This window comes from Stylophora pistillata, chromosome 6, assembly GCF_964205215.1.
Source record: "Stylophora pistillata chromosome 6, jaStyPist1.2, whole genome shotgun sequence".
Taxonomy (NCBI): Eukaryota; Metazoa; Cnidaria; class Anthozoa; order Scleractinia; family Pocilloporidae; genus Stylophora; species Stylophora pistillata.
This window is the reverse complement of record NC_142524.1, coordinates 8,747,075-8,775,031: the sequence shown is the minus strand read 5'-3', so window position 1 is coordinate 8,775,031 and position 27,957 is coordinate 8,747,075. Positions and strand designations below refer to the sequence as shown.

Genomic DNA, 27,957 nt, shown 5'->3' with positions numbered 1-27,957 from the left:
AAGTCGAAAATTATAGTGCTTTCATGGAAAAGCTGAGATATAATATTACATAATTTCAAAATTGCTAATGCAAACCTTTCCAAAAGTGGTCCTTCCGATTTTCTAAAACTTGACCTTCAAACTGAGTCAATAAAAAGTCCTTGAATTTCAACCTTTGGCATCTGTAGGAACCAACTGCTATATGGTAATATATTATTTTGATTGTTGTCTAGTACCATGACAACATTCATTACACTCAGCAGACAAAAATTAACACACAAGTAGACTTATTCATTACCGGCAATGACGCCAATTGCGTGACAACAGTAACAATGGCTATACGGCAGTCCTCTTAAGATAACTCTCCAGATGCGCGATATTGAAAGCCCGAGTTCACGCAGCTATGCGTCTAGTTTGTATATTACTTTGTGCAGTTGGATAATAATCCTAAGTGGACATGACTTTAAGGCTTCATCAGGTTGAGGCGCAAAATAATACCAGTCCCCCTTTTTTTTTTATTTCTAAGACGGAGCTTCTCAGAACCACACAAACATAAAAACACTGATACACTTTGCTATTCGTTCATCTCGTTTAACTATCTATCGCTATCTATTTTCTAATGAAACGGTTCACTGAATTAGGCCCTCAGGCCTGTACAATCAAAACGCTTAGTCGTCGCCAGTGTGTCTCTTGTCTTTTCTAGTCTCTTTTAAAGTGCTATAGACAATTAATTTCCCAGATTTGATCGTCTCCGACGACCAACCTGCACGGGGAAAAAAATGAACAAGGAATTTGCAGTTAAGATATAATCTGAGAAGTTTATGGAAAAGCTTCCTTCCCCCCCTGTCATGTCAGCGCATTGTCATAAGACGTAAAAATATAAATTAAACATCATCAGTTTAGCTTTTAGATCTACAAATAACATATGAATCGAGCACAAAATATCCCGCGATATTTGGAAAGTTGATTATTTTGTACTGTAAAAAAAAACCTGTTTAGATTTGTTCTCGGTTCACACGTTATTTGTACTCTACTTTGTGCAGTTGGATAATAATCAATAATCATTAGTAGACACACAAGGGGCCCATACAATCTGTTTGTGTAGCCGACCGTTGTTTTATAGTGAATGTACCAGATTTACCGTTTGCCTCACCTAGAGTGATATATTGCTGACTATGCACATAAATCATTGATAAATAAACGTTGACTTACTTTACCTGTGGTGCATAGTCGTCCTTTTGCCTCAAAAATGTATTTTTGAGCGATTTTCAATAAGTCTGATTTCGTCGTTAATGTAATGCATTTAAGAAAGACAAGGGTGGAGCCTTGTTTTGAAAGGGTTCAAGCGCCCGAGCGATTTTGACCCCGAAAATCGCATCGTTCTGCTTTCAAACTTCGCAGCATTAAGGTCAAAAGATGTACAATTATCCTCGTACCTTCCAATCGAAATTCCATCCAAACGGACCGGAGCTAGCCCTCGAAGAAAATCAAAATCCCACAGTATTTTAGCGTCTGGGATGCGTAGCAAGATTCTCATGTGCCAGCCAGAAACCGCCACGCTGATTGCCCTTTTCTGATTGGACGACGTTAAACGATGACCAATTAAAAATATCTAACGAGGGTGGGGAACCATTCAATTTTTTAATAATACACTAGTAAGCAGCACTTCTGCGAACGGTAGTTATAAAACTTCTTGTAGTTTCCTACGCGTTTCGTCTAACAGTCGTAGACTTCTTCAGGGAGTTTTGAACAATTTTTTTTTTTTTAAATTTTGTAATTTTTTAATTATACACTAGTGAGAAGCACCTCTGCGAACGGTAGTTGTAAAACTTCTTGTATTTTCCTACACGTTTCGTCTAACTGTCGTAGACTTCTTCAGGGAGTTTTACAAGTATGACTAAACGCCTGTATTTATAAGCCAAAGTTACAGGGGCCGATGACCGTAAAGGCTTGGCCGGACTTACGAACAGGAACAGGCGAAGTTGTGAAAAATTTGTGAAAAATTTAACACGTTGTAAGGCAAGGTGAGAAAAATATTTTGGGGGCCACGGTTTTAGCTAAAACCATGGCCCCCAAAAACTCCCTGATGAAGTCTACGACAGTTAGACGAAACGCGCAGGAAAATAAAAGAAAAATTACAACTACTGTTCGCAGAAGTGCCGCTCACTAGTCTATAATTAAAAAATTAAAAAATTGAAAAATTAAAAAATTGCTCAGTTTTTACTGTTTAGTAACAAGTTGAAAGAAACCGATTACAGCGTTTTGAAATTAACTGAAACAAATATAAATTGTGAGGGCCGATTGAGTCAATGAAATTGTTAATTGAGCCGTAAGTCCTAGTTCATGGACAGCCGCTCGGTGATGTTGGCGATTCTTTGCTTTAACGAGTAACTATACTATGGCAAAGTTTGATTTTTTTCCAAATTTCTTACTTCAGAAAATCTGTACCTAAAAAATTACGTGTTATTGGCGTTTAGGGACCCTTCAACTGTACGAGGAGAATCATGCATCTTTTGACCTTAATGCTGCGAAGTTTGAAAGCGGAGCGATGCGACTTTCGGGGTCAAAATCGCTCGGGCGCTTGAACCCTTTCAAAACAAGGCTTCCACCCTTGTCTTTCTTTAATGCATTACATTAACGACGAAATCAGACTTAATGAAAATCGCTTAAAAAAAACATTTTTGAGGCAAAAGGACGACTATGCACCACAGGTAAAGTAATTCAACGTTTATTTATCGATGATTTATGTGCATAGTCAGCAATGTATCACTCTACGTGAGGCAAACGGTAAATCTGGTACATTCACTATAAAACAACGGTCGGCTACACAAACAGATTGTATGGGCTCCCTGTGGTAGACATGATTTGAAGCTTCATTAGGCAGATATCAATTTTAGACAAACTGAGACAAAATATTACCTGCCCCTTTCTTTTATTTCTAAGATCAAGCTTCTCAGAGCCATAAAAACGTAAAGACATTGATACACTGTTATTTTTCATCTCCTTTAGCTATCAATCTCTACCTATTTTCCTTTGAAAATGCTCAAATTAAGGTCTTTACGCGTTTTCCAGTTTCAAATGACTATAAACAGCTAGTTCTCTCGATTCGTTTTTCTCTTTGAGTACCTGCAAAAGGAGAAAAGGCAAAGAATTTGCGGTAAAAATATTTCGAGACAAATTACAGAGAATCTTTTCTCCAAAGCGGATGGAGTTAATGAAGAGTTCTCCTCGATGTTACAGCTTTATTTTCGAACGATGTAAGAGGGTCTATTATAGGGGGTCGTAGATTCCGTAAACCGCCATAATTTGTTCCTTCAAATTCGCAAACCGCTTTGGTTTTTTTCTAAAAACCGACACCGCCCTACAAGTAGGACGATTATCCTCATAACCGATCTTTTAACAGCACGTGGCAAATTCTTTGCGATATGTTAGCTCAATAATCGTATTTGTCCTCACAAAGACAACAAGTTATTAAGAACAGAACAAAGTGTTATTATAAAACTCCATTCAATCACCAGCTAACAAAAAAGTTTTGACGTCTAATGGGCTGTTCACAAACACAAAGATTGCTCGAGATGTTTATAACGAATTACAAAAGTAAAAGCTTTCAGGGCTGGGTGTGTTGTCTGTTCTTATGTGGTCGTTCTAACATGGATTTTATAAAGTGTTCGTATTTGATAAAATGGGAAATTTAAACCACCACCAAACCAGCGTGTGGTATCTTATATGGTTAATTTTTTTTAATTCGAAAAGGAGCTGCATTGTCCAAAATGCCAGATGGACCATTTACTTTCATTCTATGAAAGTGATTAACCCATAATTATGAAAACTAGTACCCTTTCCACTCCTGGCACTGAAGTAAACGAAGAGGAGTTTTCTAAAGATAAATGTAATCGTTTGAGTCACGACGTGGTCACTGTGGATGTGGATCGCAAAGTTTCGACCGCATACTGCTAGTCTTCTTTAGGCGATGAGGTCGATTGAAGAAGACCAGCAGTTTGCAGTTGAAACGTCGCGATCCACATCCAAAGTGATCACATCGTGAGACTAACGATTACGTTTCTCACTTGAAAGTGTTATTTACCACAACGACTAATCAAAACCTATTGAACGATATAAAGAGAAATTTCTTTTTAGAAAATAAATACTCAGTGTAAGCAAAAAGGTGATGACAAGAAAGAAAAGTGTACACAGTGAAGGAATACTGTTTGTTACGCCATATTTCAGAGCTAACCTTGTAAAAATTCTCGGCAGATATACTTGTGGGAAGTGATATCTAGAGTGAAAGGGTCAAATATGGGGGCCCAAACTGGTCAAAATGAGGTTAATAATTATTTTCGTATTTTAAATAATTATATGTACCTGAAAAGATAATTTTTCGTGGTGGAAAATTTAATTATATGTAGTGTTCATTATAATTATTTTTATCTAATTGTTGTATTTATTTTTACGAGTGTGTCAATTATTTATTTCTCTTTGACAATTAATTAAGGCAAATCCCACAATGCAGTGCGCAGGATTAAAAGTCCCATCAGCCATTGCAAACCAGCTTATAGGCATTTCAAAATGGCGAACAGAAGGAGAGTGTTACGAGAGAGAAATGAAAGTGGATTTTCTAGTTTTCTGCAGAATTGAAAGGGGATATTGAAGATTTTTCTTAGCTCTGATATACAAATTACAAATGAAGAATTGGTTGAAGTTCGTCAGCAGTTGATTGAAGCTAATGGTACTTTGTCTTTGTTGCAACGTGACATCGAACGAGGCGACCCCAATCCCACAGGCCTTCCAGGAGAAACTCTGAAAGAACCGTTGACTAATTTAAGTAATGACATTGGGAGTATAGTTCTAATTCTTAGAGATGCGACAATGCAGTCGAATGAAAGTAACGAGGATAGTTATTCAGCCCCATTTGTTCCTCATGTTTCTGGACTCGGAAGGAAGAAATACGACATCACTAAAGAACAGCTTGAACACTTACGATCATTATTTTTTTCCTGGACACAGATAGCCAACATGCTTCAAGTTAGTATTTCTACAATTCAAAGAAGGCGCAGAGAGTTTGGACTTGGAGATGTATTTGAAGGATTTTCAAATATAACAGATGATGAGCTAGACCAAATATACTTAAGTATCACTGGCAACGCAAGTGAGGGCCCTGTTACTCCAAATATAGGCCGAAGGCGTTTTATTGGTGCACTACGAAGTAGAGGCCTACATGTCCAAAGGTGGCGAGTAACAGATTGCTTACACAGGTTAGACCCCGTAGGTACAAGTCTGAGATGGCGAATGACAATACATCGCAGAAAATACTGGGTACCAACTCCCAATAGTCTTTGGCACATTGACTCTGGTCATAAGCTTATTAGATATAAACTTGTAACTCATGTGTGTATAGATGGTAAAACAAGGCTGCTTATATATGTTTGCTGTTGCAATAACAATAAAGCAGACACAGTCTTGTCTTTGTTTGAAAAAGGGGTTGAACAATGGGGCCTTCCATCTCGTGTACGATCTGATTATGGAATGGAGAACTATTATGTTGGACAATACATGATTCAAAACCGAGGTGAAAGCAGAGGAAGTATAATAACAGGATCTTCAGTTCACAATTCAAGGGTGGAGAGAACTCATCGTGATATATATTCTGGGGTTCTGGCATTCTATTCAAGAATATTCGAAACAATGGAAGAAGAGGGACTTCTTAACATTCTTGATGATGTACATCTATTTTGTCTCCACTATGTATATCTAGCTAGAATAAATAAGTCATTGAAAGAATTTGTTGACCAAATGAACCACCATCCTGTTTCTACTGAGAAAAACCAGTCACCTTTACAGATGTGGGAGAGAGGGATGCTAGAAAATATGCATTCAGGGCACACAGCCTTATCACCTTCAGAGATTGATGAGTTTGGTTTGGATCCAGAAAATGGATATTTAGTGGAAGATGAAGACTATCAAGTGAATATTGTTCCGCCATCAGTAAATTTGTCAGATGGTCATCTTAATTGTTTGCCATGCCCCTTGCAAGATGACAATAACTGTGGTATAGACATTTACAACCATTGTGTTCAGTTTGTCTATTCTTTAATGAGCTCTAGCCCATAGCATACATTATTATAACATGGTTTTGACTCCTCACTTAATTTCTGTGGTGCAATCTTTAATTTTGTATAGTAAAATATCATGAATAAGAACATGTATTTAAACAGGTTCTTATAAGAAAGACATGGACGACAAACAATACTTGAAATTTCATGCAACTTTTCTCCACCCACCCAGCAAACATTTATTTAGTTATTCAATATAGCTTTGGACAATGTGAGTTCAATGGCTGACTTCATAGCGTTAACCTACAGAGCAGATGTTCTTTTACTTAGATATTTTAGGTTTGGTGGTTTTTGGGCTTCTGTGGTAAAGTCATCTTTTTTTGTTACCACAGGAAGCCCAAAACCAAAAGTATATAGTCTCAATCAATATTTAAGTTTATGTGTAATCATTAGTCCCATTTGTGAAATGGTTACCTTATAGAAAGGCATTATCAATCTATTCTCATAATCCATTCCCATGGACAAAAAAGAGGCAAAAGCAATCTCAAACAAATTTTATTTCTCCACAAAATAAAGTTTCAATTTTTAATGCATTAAGAATTGAAACAAAATAAAGGTTGTTAAAATACAGTGGATGCCAACATCACTTGGGTAATAAAAACCCAAACCTTCCAAATATTTTACAAGTTAGAAAACTGGAAGACAAACGTAAAACTAAATGTTATATTTTGATACACATTTTTTAGCATCCACTCTACTTAACTTGACCAATTATTTGTAGCAAGTCTTATGCCAACAATAACAACATTGAACTGTAACAAACATGCCAAAAGAGCTGTGATGTAAGTGATAATCATACATTACTTGTTTTGTGTTAATTTTTGTTGTATAAACCTCTATGCTCTCTACACATCAATGACACAAAAGTTTATATGTAGATTATGTAAAGACACTCTATCATTATTGAGCCAAATATACTTCTAAAAAGTCATTGACAAAACAACCAAAATTACTAGGTTAACTATGAACTGCAACAATAATAAATATGTAAATATGTTACTATAACACCAACTGCAACAATAATAAACAGTCCTTGCAAACACACTGGTAGGCATTTGAGCACTACTGAAATAACAGGACATACTTACATACTACCGAAATATGATTGGGAGAATGCAAGGTCATAAATTTCAAATAACTTCTCCTGACTTGGCAAAGGGTTGACACTTGAAGCCACAGGAATACTCAAAATGTTACTGCACGTGTGGGCTGTTGGTGTAAATCCATCTCCAAGATCAGTCTTTACAAACTCTATTGATGGATCCAATGCAAACCCAAGAATAGGCTCTTCAGCTGAACCTGTTACAAAAGTCAAAATATGGCTCAGCTGAAGTTTTTCATTTCCACATGACCTAAGACCACTAGCAACTTCTCTAAGAAACCTCACAAAAAGTTGATAAAGTTCTTTCTCATGTTTCAGAGCATTGCTTCCTTGCTCACTGTATTTTGGCTTAAGCAATCCCAGCAACTTTGGCACAGTAATTGGGTGTTGACTGTTTGGTCTCAAGAGATAGTGGAGCATAGGCAGCTTCTGTAGTGCTGACAGCATGCCTAGCTTTTCTAGCCCAGCTTGCACTTCAGCAATGCAAGGATTACTGCTTTGTGGACTAGATGTTAAGACATCATTTAGTATTTCCTCTTCAATAAATGCAGGCATGGGACCATTTTGTAGCAGGGTTAAAGCCAACATGATTCCAACATTAAAATAATCTTTAGCAAGATATCGTCGTAGTCCTCGGTCAAAATACTTTTCCTTGATTTCTCTGCATACTATTCTTAACCATTCTCTCCTTGGTCCTCCAAGATCTACGACATCTTCACCAGTAAATCCCACCTTGAATGTAAACCTGTAATTCTCTATAAACTCTAGTTCACTGAAAGTTGAAATAAGAGCTGTGTCCCTGTTTACATTAATAAAGTTGGTCTCTCCATCAGTAGGTTCTTCTACAGAAACTATATCCAGCTTTCTACCTTGAATGATATGTTCTTGTAAAAACCTTAATACCTCTACTGGTTCCAACAGATCTTGATTCTTGGCTGAGTCGATGATTGAGTCTATGTTAAAAGGACATTCAACTGGATTTGCCTGATAAGTATGCACTGGAACAGCATCTTGCTCTTTTGAAGCATTACTGATTTCTGGTTTTTCATCAGTAAGATCCACCTCTGCAATGCTTGCATTAGCAGTAGATGTTGTTATGTTAGCAGCTGGTGATGCACTTGCTGTTATAGCGCTTGTAGATGTTGCAGAGGGGTTCAAAGATTGAGTGCTATTGAGACTTGTAATACTTCTAGTGGTTGGAGATTCAAATGAGGATAATGAAAGAAAGTCATCATCGTCGTCGCTTGGCAAATCAGCTAGCAAGCGAATGTATATACCTCCAGATGGAGCAATGGACTTCAATAGTAGTTTTGAGTCTATTCTCTTTCCAAGTGGAATGTTTGGCTTTACTAAAGTACCTGAACAGTTTTTCATTATTTCAAAAGAAAATCCGTCCATGCTTGAGCCTTTTAAAAGATAAGATAACTCTTTTTCCAGTTGAACAGCCGTCCACTCACGAGAGAGTTCAAATCCACAAATAATCCTTCCAGACTTTTCAAGCTCAACTTTTTCCGATTTGCTCGGAATTCTATCTTTTCCATACTCTATAACAATAACATCTTTAGTTACAGTAGATGAGCCGTGTGGTCGCCCAGGATTGCGATTGGAATATGGTGTAGATCGACTGCGAAAAGCACGTGCTCTGTTTGTGCCTGTGTTGATCGAGCTTGCTGCTGTCCGTCCTGAAGTTGTTGGAAATCTTCTTTGCAGCTCTGACAAAGCGTTAGACGTTGTAGCCCGTCCTTGGACGATATTTGCAATTTTTGTTATGTTTTCAATTGCAGATTCTGCGATTTTTTTTATCTCTTCGTCCTTCTTGTCCTTCCGACCCTCTTCCGCCATTTTGAAAAGGTGGTATGCAATGGCTGATGGGACTTTTAATCCTGCGCACTGCATTGTGGGATTTGCCTTAATTAATTGTCAAAGAGAAATAAATAATTGACACACTCGTAAAAATAAATACAACAATTAGATAAAAATAATTATAATGAACACTACATATAATTAAATTTTCCACCACGAAAAATTATCTTTTCAAGTACATATAATTATTTAAAATACGAAAATAATTATTAACCTCATTTTGACCAGTTTGGGCCCCCATAGTCAAACGTCGGTCGCCATTTTTATTGAAGGGTTCAGTTTTGAGGGATCGTGAGCCAAGGAGATACGAGTTGTTTAAAGCTCTTAAAATAAGTCACCTTTTTCAACCTTTTTTCAACAGAACCGCCTCCAACCCACACCCCGCTACTGATTCATTCACGGACTACGTCTATTACCATTGGTCCAAACATCCTTTTATTCGCGGGGGTTACAGCTCTCCAACAGTTCATGCAAATGGCTTGCGCCACGAGCTTGGGCGTCCAGTGGAAGATCACTTGTTCTTTGCTGGTGAAGCCACGAGTGTGACGGCCTGTGCTACTGTTCACACTGCCATAGAAACAGGATTAAGGGCTGCTCGAGAAGTTTGCAGCATCGTCACTCGTGTTATCACAGAAAGTGTTATGCCAGAAAAATTACCCGTACTTGACTGTTAAATGATCTTACGTCCATAAAAGGGGAGGAAATTTTTTCCCCTTCTAACTTACTCTCTCAGTTGGAAAGTTCCGTATCTTGAAGCCTTTGAAATTGTCACCTTCGTATTGTTAAAATTCAAAAATGGCACGTACAACCACGTGCATGGAATGTTCTCTTATTTATGCAGTTTATAGAGCAATTTTCAATAGTCCTTTTTACAGTTGTGGGCTTGGTGGCCAAGCCTTTGAACAGGAGTGAGGCTAAGGGTGACCTTGTTATGATAGAGATGTTGCTGCTTTTCAAATGCAAATTTCTTTGTTATCATGCTAAGTAGATACAGGTCTCTATCACAACAGGTAGTCATTCTTAGCCTCACTCCTGTTCAAAGGCTTGGCCACCAAGCCCACAACTGCAAAAAGGACTATTGAATGTCGAAATTAATTTGTGCTCACCATCGCTCTGTGATTGGTCCAGAAAACTCTCAGTACCCTCATAACCAATCAGATGTAAAACCAAAACCGATCACGTGGTGGTGATTACTCGTACGTGCTTTTGGACACAACCTTAGCTGATAACAAAGACCACTGTTGTGGATGATAACTTTGTTTTGTTTTTGTTTTGTTTTTTTTGCCAATTAGCTCTTAAAGGTCTTCCTCATCATTTCAAGCTACGAGAATTGTGGTTATGAATAATCAAACTATTCTTCATTTGCAACCACGTGACAAAAATACGTTACGTCATCGAAGTCGGCCATGTTGGACGATATGCAAATCATAAATTTACAAGCGAACATGGCGTCTTCAAGTGATACATTGGTTTTTTCGGAATATTTTTATACTTTAGATGGTCCTACTAGGGAAAGGTACAAGCAAAAAGCTAACTTAGTGGGTTTTGACCCTTTTGATTCAAGAAAAAGTGATTTGAGCGAAGATTTAGGGCTAATTCCTGGCGTCGAATACCCTGATATAGTGAACTATTTGATCCTTCAAACATCGTGGGCAACCAATTCTGAGATGAAGGCTTACAAGTCTTTGGATGCCTTTAATTTCTTCATTTCTGGATGGGTGAATACACTGATGATGAAGGAAGTTACTGAAACTACAGTTGTCGTATTAACAAGGGTAAGTTAAGGTTTGACTAAGTTATTCTATAGCTTCGGTTGTACAACAACAAATTACTGGTAGTTTATTATTGTAGGTACGTATGTTAAAAATACTGCTTCTAATTATTTTCAGGTAAATCACTCTCAAAGAGCGAGTGAAAAGCCATTAAAAGCCTGGATATTGGCAGAATACTCAGGAAAGGTTATTACAGCACATTGTGACTGTATGTCTGGAAAAAGTGAGTGCTGTTCTCACGTTGCTGCTATATTGTTTGCTTCAGAAGCTGCGTGTCGAATGCATTCATCAACAACCTGCACCCAAACCAAAAGTCAATGGCTGATGCCAGGTTATGTTAAAGAAATACCTTATGCAGCTATAGAGGAAATCGATTTCACCTCAGCAAAGAAAAAACACTCACAACTCCTTGAAGACAAAAAAGTACCAACAGCTCTACGAAACAGTGACGAAGTAGTTCAAAGACCACTAACCATAACGAGTTATGAAGAACAATTGAACTTTTTTCAAAAGATTTCATTGTCCGACAGCAAGCCTGCCATCTTATCTCTAATATCCCCATACAATACCAAGTATATCCCTAAAGAAGCAGCTTTACCCCAACCATTGACCCACCTCTATGATGCAAATGCTACAGAACTAAACTATGATGAACTTCTTAGTAAGTGCATAGACATAAGCTTACAGATTTCAATAACAGATGAAGAAATAAAGGCTATTGAGGAGGGTACTAGAGAGCAGGCATCAACTAATGTATGGTACAAGCAGAGGGCAGGAAGGATAACAGCCTCAAACTTTAAATCTGCATGCCACACAAACATCAGCAGGCCCTCCCCAAGCCTTATTAAGAGAATTTGCTACCCAGAGTCTACTAAGTTTAGTAGTGCAGCAACAGCATGGGGCTGTAAAAATGAGACCAATGCCCGTAAGGCCTATTTAGAAAAAACGAACAGATGCCATGATGACTTTAGTATTTGTGATAGTGGACTGCAAATAAATAAGCAGTGGCCTCATATTGGAGCATCACCAGATGGATTGGTCAATTGCAAATGCTGTGGGGCAGGTGTTTGTGAAATTAAATGTCCGTACAGTGCTAAAGATCTCAGCCCAACTGATCCACATGTAATAAGTGACAAAAACTATTGTCTGCAGAATGACAGTGATAGCATCTATCTTAATAGAACACATGCATATTACTACCAAGTACAATGCCAAATGTTCATTTGCAATGTGGAATATTGTGATTTCATCGTATGGACACCACATGGACTTTATGTTGAAAGGATAATGCCAGATGTGGAGTTTTGGAGTGCTTCTGTTGCCAAGGTAACAGAATTCTTTAAAATAGGTATTCTACCTGAGATTGTTGGAAAGCTTTATACCCGTCCCTCACTACCCTCAACACTCGTAGCACCTAGTCCTGATGATGATAGCGCAGAGTGGTGCATCTGCCAGCGATATATTGAAGACAGCACTCTAGTTGGATGCGATAATGATGATTGTAAAGTTAAATGGTTTCACCTTCAGTGTCTAAGACTAAAGAATCCCCCAAAAGGTAGATGGCTGTGTATGGACTGTCAAAAATTGGACTAGATGCAATAGTCATATATTTTTCGTACCAAATTAAGGCAGAGAATTACAAGTACAAAACAGTGTTTACTATGTTCATGATATCACTAGTAATAGAAAGAAGTCATTCAATCCATACCCATTTACGTCAATTGGAATATTGAGTACTGCACTGTATATGTTCTGCCACATATAATAATAGAAAATTGACAGGGTGCTCACACCTAAGTACTAAATTGTGTTTACTAAATGGTGTTTAGTGATTTGCAAAGTTATAACCAATTTGTTTACATTGTTAAATCATGAAATAAACTGTTTATTTCACTGCTATATTGTTGTTAAAATATTGCTTTCTATTTACTGATATTTTTGAAAGGACTAGACCAACTATGTATTAAATACTTTGACTACTCAAAAGGCACAATTGAATCTGACAAGTTAGTCAGGGCACAACATAATTTTGCAATTCTATCAATGGATGCTTGCTTGCCACTTTTTGCTTTCAACAAGGTAATTGGCAGAATACTTTGTAAAATTGTATATTTACGCCGGGCAAGTCCGATCACTCTTTCCACATGTATCCGGACATTTGCTATTTTCCTGGTAGTTTCCACTTCAATGGCTGACAACTGTTTCTTTCCTCTGGTAAATGCTGGTATATGCAGTTTGGCTTGCTGTAAGGCAACACTATCTGCGATATCAAAACCTCTGTCTGCAAGCACAATGTCACCAGGAAGTAATTTCCTCAAGATTCCACAATTTTCTGTCAGGTATTTATCACTTACTCGACCACCCCATGCTTTAGATATAAATGATATAGAGCCTTGGGGAGTAATACCTATTAAAAATTTTACAGTGTTGTGGTGTTTATAATTTGACCATGTCATTGCTCGAGCAATCAAGCTAGATGGTCTTTCAATAAACACCTCAAAACAATCAATAATCACTGACACCTTGTTCCCGAAGTTTTTTTGAAAGACTGATGGCATTGTGGCTCTAAGTTGATCTCTGTCAGGCCAATGTATAAGAAAACCAAGACGGTCAGACAACACTTCACTCCAACGATCAAAAATGCGCCCTGCAGTGGAAGAGGCTATCTGAAATCTATAAGCCAGATCTTGTAGTGGGACATTAAGCCTTACTCTTATAAGAACAAGCAACAGCTCTTGAAATGGTGTCAATGCATTAGTACTCGTTGACTTGATATATGGTAGAACTAAATGATATACTTGAATTAACATAAAAAAGTTTGGAAGACCAGTGTAAAATTGGGTTTTCTCGTTGTTATTTTGAAATGTTTCCATGTTAAGCTGAGCATCAAGGAGCTTTTGCTTGAGCTCACAAAGCTCACACTGTAGGTTGCGAGTGTACTCGTCTTTATTGTGTAGGTCAATAATTGTCTCTGTGGTCTGCACAGATGCTTCTAGTGTAGCAACATGAAACTGACATCCCTTGTCTAAATCAGAGTCTTGACTAACATACTCTGTAATATTAAATAAGAAATGTTAGAATAAGAATTCATATACAGAAAATATTGACATCCAGTTATATACCCACTCCAACAAGCTATAGAAAAATGGTTTTTAAGAACAAATTCTACTGGAAATATTAATAGTGAACCATATTAATAACATATGACTTTAAATATAAATACCTTGGAGTGGAATATCATGAAAGTAGTTGTCAAAGTCGTGAGAGCTCGCTGAACTTGTGTCAGTTGACTCAGTTGTCACCTCAGACTTCTTCTTAGCCCGCTTGTTCTTGACCGGTTGGATCGATATTTTTGCCCTTTTCTCAGCTCTTGATCCTCGGGATGCGGCAGCAGCAGGGTCCTTTATGTTTGAATGTCCCATATTTACTGTAGGAGCCCAATCCACATTATTTTTATCGTAAAGATCCGATGGCTTTCCTAAACAAACACATGTGATTTGATGTTTACAGTGTTTCGCGCGAAATATTTTACCCGAGTTTTTTGTTACTTTAATAGCTAAACAAAGCCCAGAACTTCTACAGGAATATCTGACTTACCTGAAACAAAATGTGCGCTACAAACTCGGGTTGTTTCGGCTTTTTTCTCGGTCAGATCTTTGTCAGATCGGTGAATATTCTTGAACCATCGTTTCCTTCTTTCAGTGCTTAATCGTTCTGTTTCTTCACCATTATGACTTATAATTTTCGGAATTCGAAAAAAACTGTATTTTCCTTTGTCGCGAACATTGTTGTGGCCACAACCAACTACAGCACATAGAGTTGGCATGGCAAACTTAGATAACTTACATATTCACTACTGTGACCGTGCCCTAAAACACGCTTACATATCGTCCAACATGGCCGACTTCCGGTTTTCTTAATTATGCGTGACGTAACGTGCAAATGAAGAATGTAACCTTCTCTGAAATATTCGGCCCGTTAGATCTAGAACTTTTCCCACTCACACGATGCTGAAAGTTAGAAGTTTTAAAAAGAATATATTTTAGTACTCATTGGTATCTTTGCCACCTAGAAAGTTAGCTGTTTGTGATGGCGAATGTTTCAGTGAATGTCACTCGCAAGAAGCTGCAAATTTCACATAGTTCAAACTGTGAGTTAGTTTTTTCTTTCATATTTGAAATAGTTTCTTCTTCAAACCGACTACTTTTTCATAAACATGTATGTTAATTAAAAGAAGAAAAATGTAAATAATTATAAGCAGAGATCTCATAACTTATAAGAAATACTGGTGATGAGTTTTCATTCCTGAATGACGTTCGTAAATACAGCAGCATAATCTAAACTCCCGGAATTTCGATAATAACAATTCCAGACTAACAAGCTTCTTTCTTTTCTAAGATTTCAAGTGAAGGTAGAAAAAAGGCTCTCAAGACCTCACAAAAGAACAAGAAATACATGATTATCAAAAGAAGAACGAATAGAACGAACTGAAGGTCTTGAATTAAGTGCAACCTGAGAGGTTGTGTAGCGCGACACACGTCTCGACACCAAGTTTTGGCCTCGGGGGTTTTTCACAAAAGTATGTCAGTCAGAACTGTTTGTGAAACAAACGTCTACGCAGACACAGCAAATGCATGCCTAAGAAATTTTTTAAAATCCATTTTAATAAACATCAATCGAGCGAATATATTCTCTTGCATCGCGTTATTATTTTCCTCCCATAAAGTGCATTCCCTGATGCCACATGTTTCGCAGAGGGTACTAAAAACATAAAATGTCGGCGTTCAGTACAGGGATTTTGAAAGAATCAGTCACAGCTAGTTAAGTTTATTAGGTCATATAATTCTGGCGACATAAATAGGTAGATTTATGCATTAGGAAAAAAAATATGGCATTTTCAGAACCAGCCATGACTTGTGTCCAAGAAATACTTCCGTCTAAAGAGAGTACTTTTTAAAATCACACCCCGCCTGAGATCGAGGTTGACAACAGACAAGGATTTTATCAAACTTACAATTGAAAAGTTGAAGAGCCACTTACGATTGATATTTGTATAAAAGAAAATAAGGTAAAAAACTCGGGTTCCATCAATTCCATGCCACCACACAGTTGCACGACTTCTGCAAAAAAAAAAAAGAAAAAAAAAAAAAGAAAAAAACTTTGTTTCAGGAAATTTCCTGTACTTTTCGACAAAAGTTTTGCATGACGTAAACACAAGTCAAAGGAGAGTCCTGATGTGGCCAGATAATACGGCCTAAAAGATGGTAGAGAGAATCTAAACACATAAAGCAATCGGTGCAGTAATTAAATGGCTCTCGAACCATCCAGTAAACAGGTGAGCGCGTAAGATTTTTATTAATGGGTTGTGAAGGAATTGCTCTTGGGACCAATATAAATTAATTCATGGTTGGTGAGCGCGCAAGATTTTTATTCATGAGTTGTGAAGAATCGCAAACGAGCGAGCGAGTCTTCGAACGAGTGAGTTTGCGTCTCTTTGCAACGTACAAGTGAATAAAAATCGCACAAGCGAATTAACCATGAAGTTATTTGTTTATTAATAGCTGCAGTACTGAGGAGGCAGTAGCCACAAAAAGTACGGAAAAATATTTTCTTACAATTCTTCTGTAAATGCCTAAGCTTGATTCTTAAAGCAAAATTATTTTTGCAAAGGCTTCTCGTGCGATCAATTAGTTTCTACTCTTAGTTAGATTCAAGTGTTACATGGGACCCCTTGCCTACTGATATAGAGTGCTATTTTTATCCTGTCAAATATCATGAGTCTTAATCACCAACACAGGTTTATTATGAGTGGATGGCCTTCAGAGATTACAGCGTTTTTACTATACTTCATTCCTTTTTAATTTTTTTTTTATTTACCGTACAAAAGAACCAGTTATCTAGTTATCGCGTGATATTTGTTCTCGACTCGCGTGTATCATTCGTATCATTTACTTAGCGCAGCTGGATAATAAACCTGAAAACTTGATGCTTCATTAGGCCGACAACAATTGAAGCTTCCTTAGCTATAGGCCGACAACAATATACGACCAGCCCCTTTCTTTTATTTTTAAGAACCATACAAACATAAAAATACTGATACACCTTTTTATTTGTTCCTTTCGTTTAGCTATCCATATTAATCTATTTGTTATCGAAAATATTCTAATTAGGCTCTTTACCATACAACAAAAAAAGGTCAGTCGTCGCAAGTGTGATATGAGATATCAAGTCTCTTGTCAAAACACATTTCTGGCTTCAAACAGTTAAACAGTTAGTTCCCTTGATTCGTTCGTCCCAGAGGACCTGTACAAGGAAATGAACAGAAAAGTCAACGGATTTGTTGCAAAAATATAACGAGAGAAGTTTATAGACAAGTCCCAAAGCAGATAGAGTAATAGTAAAAAAATTCTTACTGAATAAATTTTCGAAGCGACCAAGACAACCTTTTTACTTAAAAAACATTTCATCGAGATTACAGAGGGTCTCAACGGGGTCAAAGCGTTTTTAAAGCTAGCCTTCTTGCGGCTTTCGATTGAGGACCCTGAGGATAGGGTTGAATGAACACAGCGCGAACACATTTTCGTTAGAAACCAAATGTATGCAATCTTTACATTGGACATAAAGTTTCTGAGAGCATATTTAACTGAGTACAAGAACAGATTTGGAGAAACATTTGATTGCACCATTCAACCCTCTAGAGAACGTCATTTTTACTCTTGACTGGACAGTGTTAGGAAGTAACATCGACACGTCGTCAAAAAATATTTTGCCCAAAGTTTCAAGGAGTTTTTTTTTGAGAATGTTTAATTAAAATGTATTCCAATAACGTATCTAACCAGTCGGGAAAAGGTTCATATTAAACAGCCAACCTTGGTTACTCAGCCATGATGTTCATCGTTTTCTGTGGGACGCTTTTTTCGGTTTGACGGAACTGTATGGTTTTCGTCACGGTTCTCCACTCTTCGTCTTGTTCTTCTTTCTTCATCTCTTATCAACTCCAGTCCCTTACTTGTTCACGCTGTTCGTTATTTTCTACTGGTTCTCTCTGTCGCCCAGCTCTATCACCTTTCATCAGGAAATACAGGATTGTCAACAGAAGAAAGAAAACGAATAGATTGAAAAATTCTTGAATTGTAAGCATGATGCGGAGAATGTTTCAGAGAACGGATCAGCATAAGCGAGACAAGCCGTAAAAACGCTAAAGTGTACTCTATGGATCCGACCCGCGGCACTAATAATTAATTATTAATTCTAAACTGTCGCCCTTATCCAACTGGTGCTTATCCAACTGGTAAGCTGCAAAGCAAACTTAATGCAGTTATTGGTGATAAATATGCGGTTAACTCAGTTCTAAGAGTTCCGCCAAAGTTTAGCGGAAATCTTTCCTGGGCAAAATTCATAGATGTTTGCTAGTAAAATTTTCAACACCGCTTTTTATAAAGTTTGAGTTAGTCTTTTTCCTTGTCTTAAGTGTCATCTTTATAAAATTTTGCCGTTGGCAACTGGACACCGTCCAAACCATGGCTGGAATGTTGGTCTGGTTTCTTTTGTAAAATAGAATTTTGTAGAATTTTGTTATGGTGGGTAAGACTTCCGGTCACCGTGGGAAAATTTAATAACCTTTTAATATGGTAATTTTTTTTATCCGTTTTGCCTTTTATGAAATTTCCTAAATTATTTAGATGTATTGCGTGATGGCAAACCCTTTGCACAACTAAAAATTTTTGAATAAAGGTTGAATAAAGGTAGGTTTTGAACTTTGATCTTTGTTTATCGTCCCAGTACTTTTGCCATTTCTGCATCTTACCGGAACCGAAAGAGTATAGCACTTTCTGTCCATGAGAAAGCGGAAAACCTGAATCACGTCTGTTGAATAATGTAGCTTTTTGTCGTTAGGTGTTAGTCTGCATTCAAACTCATGGTTCTACATAGACGAAGCTTCCTGAAGGGCCGACCCAGAAAGACCTGTAACTTAAAGGATAGGCGGAAAAGGGACTGGGCACCAAGCCAAAATGGTGGATACTAACATGGAACCTGAGAGATTATAAACTGAAAATGTTCTGATCATACTCTCTTGTGTGGAACTAAGTCTTACCTCCGATATAAGGCTAATATAAGTTGAGGTTGAGCATGATATTATGACTTATCCAAACCGAGGTTTGAGGTATCTGCCGAGTGTCGAAGGCGAATTCTGAGGAATTTAACTCCAAAGCATAACGAAGTTCAGCCTCAGCTCCAAACTTAAACTAGCGTGAGAGCAAGCCCTAGTTACGAGCCCTTCAATACGAGGTTTTCTTCGTCCACAAATAAGTTTTACACCTTGAGTAAAACTAAGTGAAGAGAGGTTGCATCGGGTCATGCGCAAGGGAATTTCTTGTGGCGTTAAAAGGCAAAAGGAAGTTGGAGAAGGAAGCCGTCAAGAGGAATTTCAAAAATTTCTTCGCGACCAGGTGTCCAAAACACCACCATCCTAATATGAAATTTACGGCTTACGTATCAGCGAAAAAAATAAACTTTAGGAATAAAAAGAGGCTATGTTATAAACTCGTTTAGTTGATTTCCTCTGTTCCTCGACTAATTTCAAATCTTCGACGGTCAAATCTATGGCATTTAAACACAGGTAGCCCAAGCTCACTCCTAGAAAAGCGGACGTGACTCTTACAGTGTTGAGCAACGTTTTATATTTATAAAGGTTTGTATGGGATGTTATCGGTTTGCCTTAAAAGAGAGAAAAAATGTCTTGTTTTGAAATAAAATGGACTTACCTTATTGCCTTGTTGATTTCTTTGTTGATTACCAGCGTCTCAGGCCATTTTGAAGCGTTTTCAGCGAGTTAGCGCTATGTTGGTGTTCAACTGCAGCATAAAACGTTGCGCAACACTGTAAGAGTCCCATCCGCTTTTCTAGTAGTGAGCTTGGGTTACCTGTGATTTAAATTTCCCTTGAAAGGGAATTGAAATTCTTTGTCTTTTCGCGCCACGATAACTTCCCGCCCGTGTGACCCCCTGTAAACCTTTCTTCACTTAGGGCCTACCGCACCAGCGACAAAATTGTTTATTGAGACAAATTTTCGTGGCATCACTAACACTTTACAAGTGCAGATGGTTAGTCGCGACTTGACAATTTTTTGTCCAAGCTGAAAAACTTTCAAACGTGCTGCCGACAAAACTTTTCCCCAGTAAGAGGCCGACCATTTAACTCTTGAGGAGGGGGAGGGTGGGGTGGGTGGGTGATTTCTGGTCATCAAGATTTTTCTTTTTTTTACCAGCAATCTGGTGGGCAGGTTATTTTATCCTTCTAAATGCTCTGCAGGATATCTCTTTCCCTCCTCATTTCTTTGCAGGAATTTGTTATTTCCCTCAAAAAAGGGTCATGTGCTTACATAAACAAAATGTATTTACATTTACATCGTGGTTATTGCAGTAATAACTCTAATATGGAGCTGCAAACCCTTTAAAATGTTGTAAGCTATACAAAATCATTATTGTATAGCTATGTTTTCGGAAAGTCATTCTCTACACTTATTTGCTGATTACGTAAAAAAAACTGATGCACCGCAGGAAAATGTGAGAACGTTTAGTTTCTTAATTAAAAAAAAAAAAAAGCAAACATGATACTCCCCTTGGAACTCGTCCCCGTGCCCTTCTCTAAATAAGCGTTGAATAGCCGCAACGTAACAATTTTCAGTACCGCAGTCATCCCCTCGAACGATTCGTGGTGTTCCTCCTATGCATCGAACAGTCTTTTTAAAGCACTTTGCTATAATACTTGAGTTGTTATTGGAATGATCTACCTCAAGCCACATGATGCGACGGCTAAAACCATCGATGGCACCGTAAATACAAAAACCCAAAAGGCTTAAGTTTATCATAGCTATCGATGTGCCAGAGGAAGTTTGGTCCGTTGGCCTGATATTTGCGTCTTATCAAGCGGTTCTTTGAGCGCTGCGTCTTTGTACACCATCAGGATCCAAAGTTTTCATTATAAGTCTCACTGTTTCTCTATCAGCAACGAGTCCATGAGAAGAACAAATTCTCTGGTGCATTATCCGATAGCCAATTGAGCTGCCGCTTCCCCATTGTAGTTCACTTTCGACTGCATCTACTATTTCATTTGGTGGACTTGGCTGATTCCTCTGCCGAGACCGCACGATCGTAGAATTCTTTTTAACTGCCTCATGCTGAGACAGATTCCATGGTACACAATAAGAAAGCAAAGAATTTCCGTATATTTTAAGCCCATCGAAAAATAAATTTCGATTGAACTATCGCGATCTCGAAATGTTCCCCTTCATTCTAAGAAAGTAGGGGCAACACACTGCACTTTGGTGAATGAAATACATAAAACAAACCCGATCGTTACTGCAATCAAAGCCATCGTTTACGTCACGTACTAGAATGTATGATTCAATAATGTCGTATTGAGCCTGAAGAAAGGTAAGAATTAAATCGACATTTAACAAAATTAAAAGGAAATAAAGTTTCTGTTCTCCAGTTTTATTTAATCTGAAGGTTTCCAGAACAATCGTAGCATTTTAACTTGCAAAAGATTGATAGAAGTCGATCAAATCCTTACCTTGCCCTTTGTCGTCTCGAATGAAAAACTATGCCACGTGTGCACAGTCTGTGCAGATCGCCTTGCGCAGTGACGCTCGACAGTTATAACTGTCGATCGACAGTTATAAGTGTCGATCGACACTTATAACTGTTGATCGACACTTATAACTGTCGATCGACACTTATGACTGTTGATCGACACTTATAACTGTCGATCGACACTTATAAGTGTCGATCGACAGTTATAAGTGTCGATCGACAATCTTAAGTGTCGACTTGCACTTGCTAGACTAAGAGCAGTCCCTCGTTTCTGGTGAAGTCCGTCGCGTGAGTCAAACATCTGTTCATACAAAAGCACTTCAAAAAAGAGCTTTCGCTTATTATTGATGCAAATATATCGTTAGACCTCTTTTGTGAATCGTTTTGTCTAAACGCGCTCATCCGGTCGAAAACTGCAGTAGGTTTTTGGCCGAGTGAGCGCGTTTGTCATAAGACACGTTCAGGAAATATATGTCATTTTAATATTCAGTTTACCTGTCGCGCTTGGTGCAGGCCCGTTCTTGAAGCATTCTCCGTATCATGCTCACTATTCAAGACTTTTTCAGTTTATTCGTTAACATTCTTCTGTTTATGATCCTTTATTTCCTGATGCAAGGTCATCGAGCTGTGCAACAGAGGGAACCGGTAGAAAATTACGAGGAGCGTGAACAAGCGAGGAGACTGGAGCAGTTGAACTGGAATGGGGAGAGAAGAAGACGAAGAGAGGAGAACGAAAACCATACCGTTCCGCCAAACAGAAATCATCCAACAGAGAATGATGAACGCCAGGACTGAGACTCAGGGTAGGCTGTTAAAGAAAATATTTCTGCGTCAGTTGGATACGTTACTAAAATACAAAAAAAAATCTAAGTACTCAGTTATAAAAACTGTTCGTAAAACAATTTTGACGACGTTTAGATGTTGCTTCACTTCAGTGTTAAGAGAAAAATGACGTTCTAGAGTTGAATTGTGCAATCAAATGTTTCTCTATATCTCTTTTCATATGCAGTTAGATGAGCTGTCCGAAATTGAATTGAATTTAAGGATCGTATGCATTTCTTAATCAAAATTTGTTTTCAGCTCCCTCTTTTCTGTAAAATCTCGAAATGTTTTTAGGTTATAAGGCTTTCTAGGTCGCTCTGGAGGAAAGCTTCTCTATAAACTTGTCTCGAAATATTTTTACCGCAAATTCCTTGACTTTTCCGTTCATTATCCCTTTGCAGGTCCTCGTAGAGACAGACGAATCGAAAGAACTAACCGCTATTTATATTTTGACGGCGGAAAACGTAACTTGACAGAGACGTGATATCTCAAATCACTCTTGCGACGACTGAGATTTTTTGTTGTAGGGTGAGGAGCCTAATTTGGACATTTTCGAAAGAAAGTAGATATAGATGGATAGCTAAACGAGATGAACAAATAACGAAGGGTATCAGCATTATAATGTTTGCATGGTTATGAGGAGCTTTAATTTCAAAATAAAAGAAAGGGGCCGGTAGTGTTTTGTGCCTCAATTTCTCTAAAAATTGCCTTCATGATGAAGCTCCAAAGTCATGTTGATTAAGATTATTATACAGCTGCACTAATAAGAGTACAATTAACGCAATAATCGTGTACAAATACGTCACGTAATATTGGCAGGGGACAACTGGTTATTTTCTTCAGTAAGAAAAAAATAAAAAAAAAAAACCAAAAATTGATCAAACACGCCGCTGAAAGTCATCCACTTAAAATACTTCTGTAAACAAGGTAAACAAGAAAAATTAACACTCACTATTGGTCAAAGGGTACCATGGAGTGTCTGTAGGGTAGGTAATGTCCGTATATAATGTTTGTTTTGTCTGTAATGATTTCTTTCATTTAATAGTTGTGAGCGCAATCGTTTATTACCATACTTGAAATATTATTGATCAAGCGTGTAATCAATTAATGCATCTGTCAAGAGGCGTTTGTGGACTAAGTGATGATTTAAAAATTAAGAGAACTCGCCGTAACAAAAGGCACTGATATATTATTCCTTGAAAAAAGAGAACGATGTGCAATCAAACGAGTCACATGATGGTCAACGATTTAAATTTTAAATCAGGAGTAACGCACTAAGTGAAAAGTCACGCACGTCGTTTAAATCTTACAACGTTCAAGAACCTTTTCGGGTCATGCCAAAAACCATAAAATATCAGTCACTGAAGTACCAGTGAGATGCTTTCAGTTCTCATCTCCTCATCGTTCAGAGTTTTTATTATGGTAGCACAGGCAGCCCAAGTTCGAAAAATGAGACTCCTTAAACAGGCAAATATGTTTACGCTGTGTTCATCAGTTCGATCTGCCCTCCATTTAGAACGTCGAGAGCACAATGATTTATTATTGATCAAGCGTGCAATCACGGCTGAGGTTCCGTCTTTAAGTTTGTTTGCGGCAGTTCAGTATGGACCGAAACAAGTTAAGTTTTCGAAGTACAATAAACTCACGTGTCTTCCTTTGCTTTTGATCGTCTTTTGCAACATTTGCAACTCCATATATTTGAACTGAGGTTAAAGAAACGCATATGAGAACGATCTTCGCAGCGAGGAGCACTATTTCAGCGATAGTGAAATGAAGATCTGAAAATAATTCAGGCCTGTACGGGATTGGAACCCATGACCTCTGCGATGCTGGCGCAGTGCTCTACCAACAATCTTCGCGTTTCTTTAACCGCTGTTCAAGTATATGATTAAAATATGTTCTTAGCATTTAGCTCATCATCTCACGGGTGTTTTACGAATCACCATCATGACCGGCTCCCAGTTGGCTCGTTAGCTCAGTTGGTACACTTTGTCAGTTATATTTTGAAAAGTGAAGCAACATCTGCCTGGGAGCAACTCGTCTAGCGCGCAGGAAATTGTAGGTCGCTTTGAAAACTAATTGAGTTTAGTTGTTATATTTCTTCTTTCCTAGGTTTTTGTAGGAATTCTTTTGACTTCCAGCTCTTTTCTCCTGTGCAGTTCATCGGAGGCGAATAAATCAAGACGAAATCCATCGATCAAAACTTTTGTGATATTTGGAAACTGGAAAACGGGTAGAGCCGTATGGAATGTTTTGTCTTGCTTCGACCTAATCATAGAAATATGCATATGGAAGGCGTCACACCGAGATGGAAAAATAACAGAGCTTTCAGGATAATCTTTTGTGAAGTCCTGAGAACCTTTTTGTTTATCTTCACAAGAAATCTTAGAAAAGAGATAGGCTTGAAGTCTTAAATCTCTTAATTCGTCTGAATTTTTATCGTAGGAATGGAGTTTTAGATTATGCCGGTATATTTGAATGTACCAGAAATCGCACGTCAATAAGAAATGAATGTGTCCGGGATGTATTTCTTTTAAGTTACGATATCTTTATACTTCATTGTTTACATTTTCCTCATTCAATTGACATAGATAATTTTATGGAAAAGTGGTCAATTTTAGGGGGAAATTATTTTAAATGTTTAATAAAGACTCAAAGTTTGAATTTTCTGAAATTTGCCGCTTGTGCGAGTGAAATTTCAGGAGTAAAATATTCGCCATCACAAACGGCCAACTTTCTGGGTGGCAAAAGTGCCAACGAACACTGACATATCAATCTAGCTGATAAAACCAAGTTACTTTGCTACCCCCACCGACGTAGCACCACAGTTTCTAAAGAAAATTACCCCCTTTATTCCTTTATCTCATCTACCCTTCAATATTGAGGTTTGATTGGCCAAAACAACATGTTTAATCCCGGATGTTTTGACAGGTGAATTAGCCTTCTACAGCTTTGACAAAGGGCTAACGCTCGAAACGTCAACTTTTGAACTCTCTACGGTGGCCAATTTACATTATCAACCTTGTTACCCCCACCTTGTACGTAGCACCACAGCTTCTTTAATAACTTACCCCCTTTATTCTTTTATCTAATCTACCCTTCCGCACCCAGGATAAAAGATGTTTATTTGGTCTATCAAACTTCAATGTTTTGACAGGCGTTCTTTCTTCTCACTTTTTCCTGAGCCAGTTGATCTACCAATTCGTCCCTTGAGAGGAACTGTTTGCTGCATTTGGAAGGGATGACCTGCCTGTCAGCAATTCGTTTTTGACCATGGCCATCTGTTGACAGTACTGAGCCTACCGCAATTTTGGCATTGACGAGCAGCCCTTGATCGGTGCATATTACTTGACAATGATTGGAAAACACTCTTGTTTCTTGTTCCTTGGAGCAATCGATAAGTTCCCGAAACTGGCCTGTTGTGTATGGGGATAAGGTAGCAACTGCTTCGCCCTTTTCCAGAACAAATCCAAGGCAGATGCCGGAGTAGGTTATCCAACCACTGCAATATACGGGAGATTTGATATGGAAATGGGTAGTTGTGTCGCCAGATTTTTGAGAACAGTCCCTAAATCAACAACAGACCCATTGGATCTGATTGTGCAACTTGCCTGTGATGAGGGTGACAGTTCCATCTTCATCTCCAGGGTCAGACGCTGATCGTTAAAGTCCATTCTTTCACTTTTAGAAAAAATATGCTGTCCTGGGGCGACACATTCCCCTGTACAGGTTTGGGGAAGTGAAGTTTCTCCCAAAGTGAAACCAAACGATCTAGTGATCCCTTCTTCGGTCCTCTTGATATTCAAGTACGCAACTTTTCGATCGTTTCGTGGTCCACGTTTCACACGCTTGACTTTTTCACCCCAGATATCCGCTATGATAATGCCCATCATAATTTTCGATAACGAACTCAACGATTCGCTATTCTCTTTGTCAGCCACGCTGTGGCTGATCACATCCTTAGCAAAAGTGACGCTTCCTTCAGCATATCCATAGTTTGAAAGGAACCTGTTACCGAAAAAAAAGCGTAATATGTTTTAAACTGAATTCTACATAAGATACAATGAAATATATGAAGTTCATAAATTCGGAACTGCGGTATTAGATACGTATGATGCACGATCCTCGCAGTAGATAGTGCTATTTAAGCAATAGCGAAAATCAGACCTGAAAAAAATCAGGCCTGTACGCTTAAATAGCGCTATCTACTGCGAGGATCGTGCATCATACGTATCTGATACCGCAGTTCCGAATATATGAACTTCATATATTTCATTGTATGTTATTTATCACTTTCACGGGTTTATTACGAATCAACTTAACGGCCTGCTCCCAGTTGGCTTGTTAGCTCAATTGGTAGAGCGCTGCACTAGTATCGCAGAGGTCAGTGGTTCGAATCCCATACAGGCCTGATTTTTTTTCAGGTCTGATTTTCGCTATTGCTTAAATATCGCTATCTACTGCGAGGATCGTGCATCATACGTATCTTATACCGCAGTTCCGAATATATGAACTTCATATATTTCATTGTATGTTATTTATCACTTTCACGGGTTTATTACGAATCAACTTAACGGCCTGCTCCCAGTTGGCTTGTTAGCTCAATTGGTAGAGCGCTGCACTAGTATCGCAGAGGTCAGTGGTTCGAATCCCGTACAGGCCTGATTTTTTCAGGTCTGATTTTCGCTATTGCTTAAATAGCGCTATCTACTGCGAGGATCGTGCATCATACGTGTGAATTCTACATATCGAAATAAACTCCACATTTAGATGTCCAGTACTTACGGTGGCTTGTAGGGGCCATCAGAAGTATCCGCAACTTTGTTTTGACTGTGAATAACTGTCGATCGACTGTTATAAGTGTCGATGGACACTTATAACTCTCGATGGACACTTATAACTGTCGATCGACACTTATGACTGTCGATCCACACTTATGATTGTCGATCGACACTTATAACTGTCGATCGACACTTATAACTGCCGATCGACACTGTCGATCGACACTTATGACTGTCCGTTGCAATTGGCGCGTTAGGACAGACGCCGTCAGCGCCTCAGTCAAAACACTTGTTCAATGACACGCTTAGGCTACTGAACGCCAAACTTGTATCTGCAATTTCAAGACGTTTTCAGTCTACTCATTGACATTCTTCTGTTAATGATCTTGATGGAAAGTGGCAGAACTGTGCAGCAGAAGGAATCGGTAGAAAATGAGCATCGTGAACAAGTGAGGAGACCGGAGTTGAACAGTAACGGGGAGACAAGAAGACACATATAGAGCCATTAGAGCAAAACGAAAACCATCCGCGCGAAACAGAAATTATCCAAAAGTTAAATGATGAACATAAGGGCTAAGCATTTCGGGTAAGGTGTTTAAGTGAAATTTTCTGTATCTGTTGGATAAGCCTTCAAAAATTGAATTGAATAAGATCGTTTACATCCTTTACTCTAGTGTTTCGCTTCACTTGTGCTCCGCAGCCACCACTTATTTGAGCAAGATTGGCAAAATGTTGCTAAGTTAACAGGTTCTCAACAATTGCGGACAAAACATTTAAAATAAATGTATCATACTCTTCCAGCCTCTCTACTAAATTTACTCTAGTAAATTTAATATGTTATTTTCCTGGGAAATATATCTATGTTACTTTTGGGTGAAAAGGATGAAGAGTCAATGACAAGGCAGGATTACGGTGGCCTATAGAGGACATGTC

At 38.2% G+C, this 27,957-nt stretch overlaps 3 protein-coding genes and 2 long non-coding RNA genes across 5 annotated transcripts in view; 3 read left to right on the top strand and 2 right to left on the bottom strand.

Moving 5' to 3' along the window:
- The window catches only part of LOC111328012 (uncharacterized), a 58,177-nt gene extending 48,134 nt beyond the window's left edge, over nt 1–10,043 (top strand). The window contains exon 10 of the transcript XR_015988565.1: nt 9,961–10,043. The gene's annotated coding sequence lies outside the window, so the exon portion shown is untranslated. The remainder of the gene's footprint in view (nt 1–9,960) is intronic.
- Nucleotides 10,044–10,412: 369 nt separating this feature from the next.
- Nucleotides 10,413–12,725, top strand: LOC148728109 (uncharacterized). The gene is made up of 2 exons (XM_088725192.1): nt 10,413–10,829; nt 10,944–12,725. Exons 1-2 carry the CDS (start codon nt 10,461–10,463, stop codon nt 12,417–12,419), a joined length of 1,845 nt encoding a protein of 614 aa, XP_088581318.1. The 5' UTR covers nt 10,413–10,460; the 3' UTR covers nt 12,420–12,725.
- Nucleotides 12,416–14,756, bottom strand: LOC148728108 (uncharacterized). The gene is made up of 3 exons (XM_088725193.1): nt 14,424–14,756; nt 14,050–14,304; nt 12,416–13,878 (listed from the first exon to the last, which is right to left on the bottom strand). Exons 1-3 carry the CDS (start codon nt 14,650–14,652, stop codon nt 12,803–12,805), a joined length of 1,560 nt encoding a protein of 519 aa, XP_088581319.1. The 5' UTR covers nt 14,653–14,756; the 3' UTR covers nt 12,416–12,802.
- A 2,112-nt stretch (nt 14,757–16,868) lies between these two features.
- On the bottom strand, nt 16,869–21,756 carry LOC148728107 (uncharacterized). Its single transcript, XR_016002191.1, has 3 exons — nt 21,402–21,756; nt 17,696–17,891; nt 16,869–17,129 (listed from the first exon to the last, which is right to left on the bottom strand). It is a non-coding gene; the product is annotated as an uncharacterized LOC148728107 (long non-coding RNA).
- A 160-nt stretch (nt 21,757–21,916) lies between these two features.
- On the top strand, nt 21,917–22,919 carry LOC148728106 (uncharacterized). Its single transcript, XR_015988913.1, has 2 exons — nt 21,917–22,224; nt 22,645–22,919. It is a non-coding gene; the product is annotated as an uncharacterized LOC148728106 (long non-coding RNA).
- Nucleotides 22,920–27,957: the final 5,038 nt, after the last annotated feature.

What these genes read in the sequence shown, in the direction of transcription:
- LOC148728109 (XM_088725192.1), top strand. Translation starts at nt 10,461, where the DNA reads ATGTTGGACGATATGCAAATCATAAATTTACAAGCGAACATGGCGTCT. An exon ending in CAGTTGTCGTATTAACAAGG is followed by an intron (nt 10,830 to 10,943) that starts GTAAGTTAAGGT and finishes AATTATTTTCAG; the next exon opens with GTAAATCACTCTCAAAGAGC.
- LOC148728108 (XM_088725193.1), bottom strand. Translation starts at nt 14,652, where the DNA reads ATGCCAACTCTATGTGCTGTAGTTGGTTGTGGCCACAACAATGTTCGC. An exon ending in TAGCGCACATTTTGTTTCAG is followed by an intron (nt 14,305 to 14,423) that starts GTAAGTCAGATA and finishes GTGTTTGTTTAG; the next exon opens with GAAAGCCATCGGATCTTTAC. An exon ending in TCATGATATTCCACTCCAAG is followed by an intron (nt 13,879 to 14,049) that starts GTATTTATATTT and finishes TTAATATTACAG; the next exon opens with AGTATGTTAGTCAAGACTCT.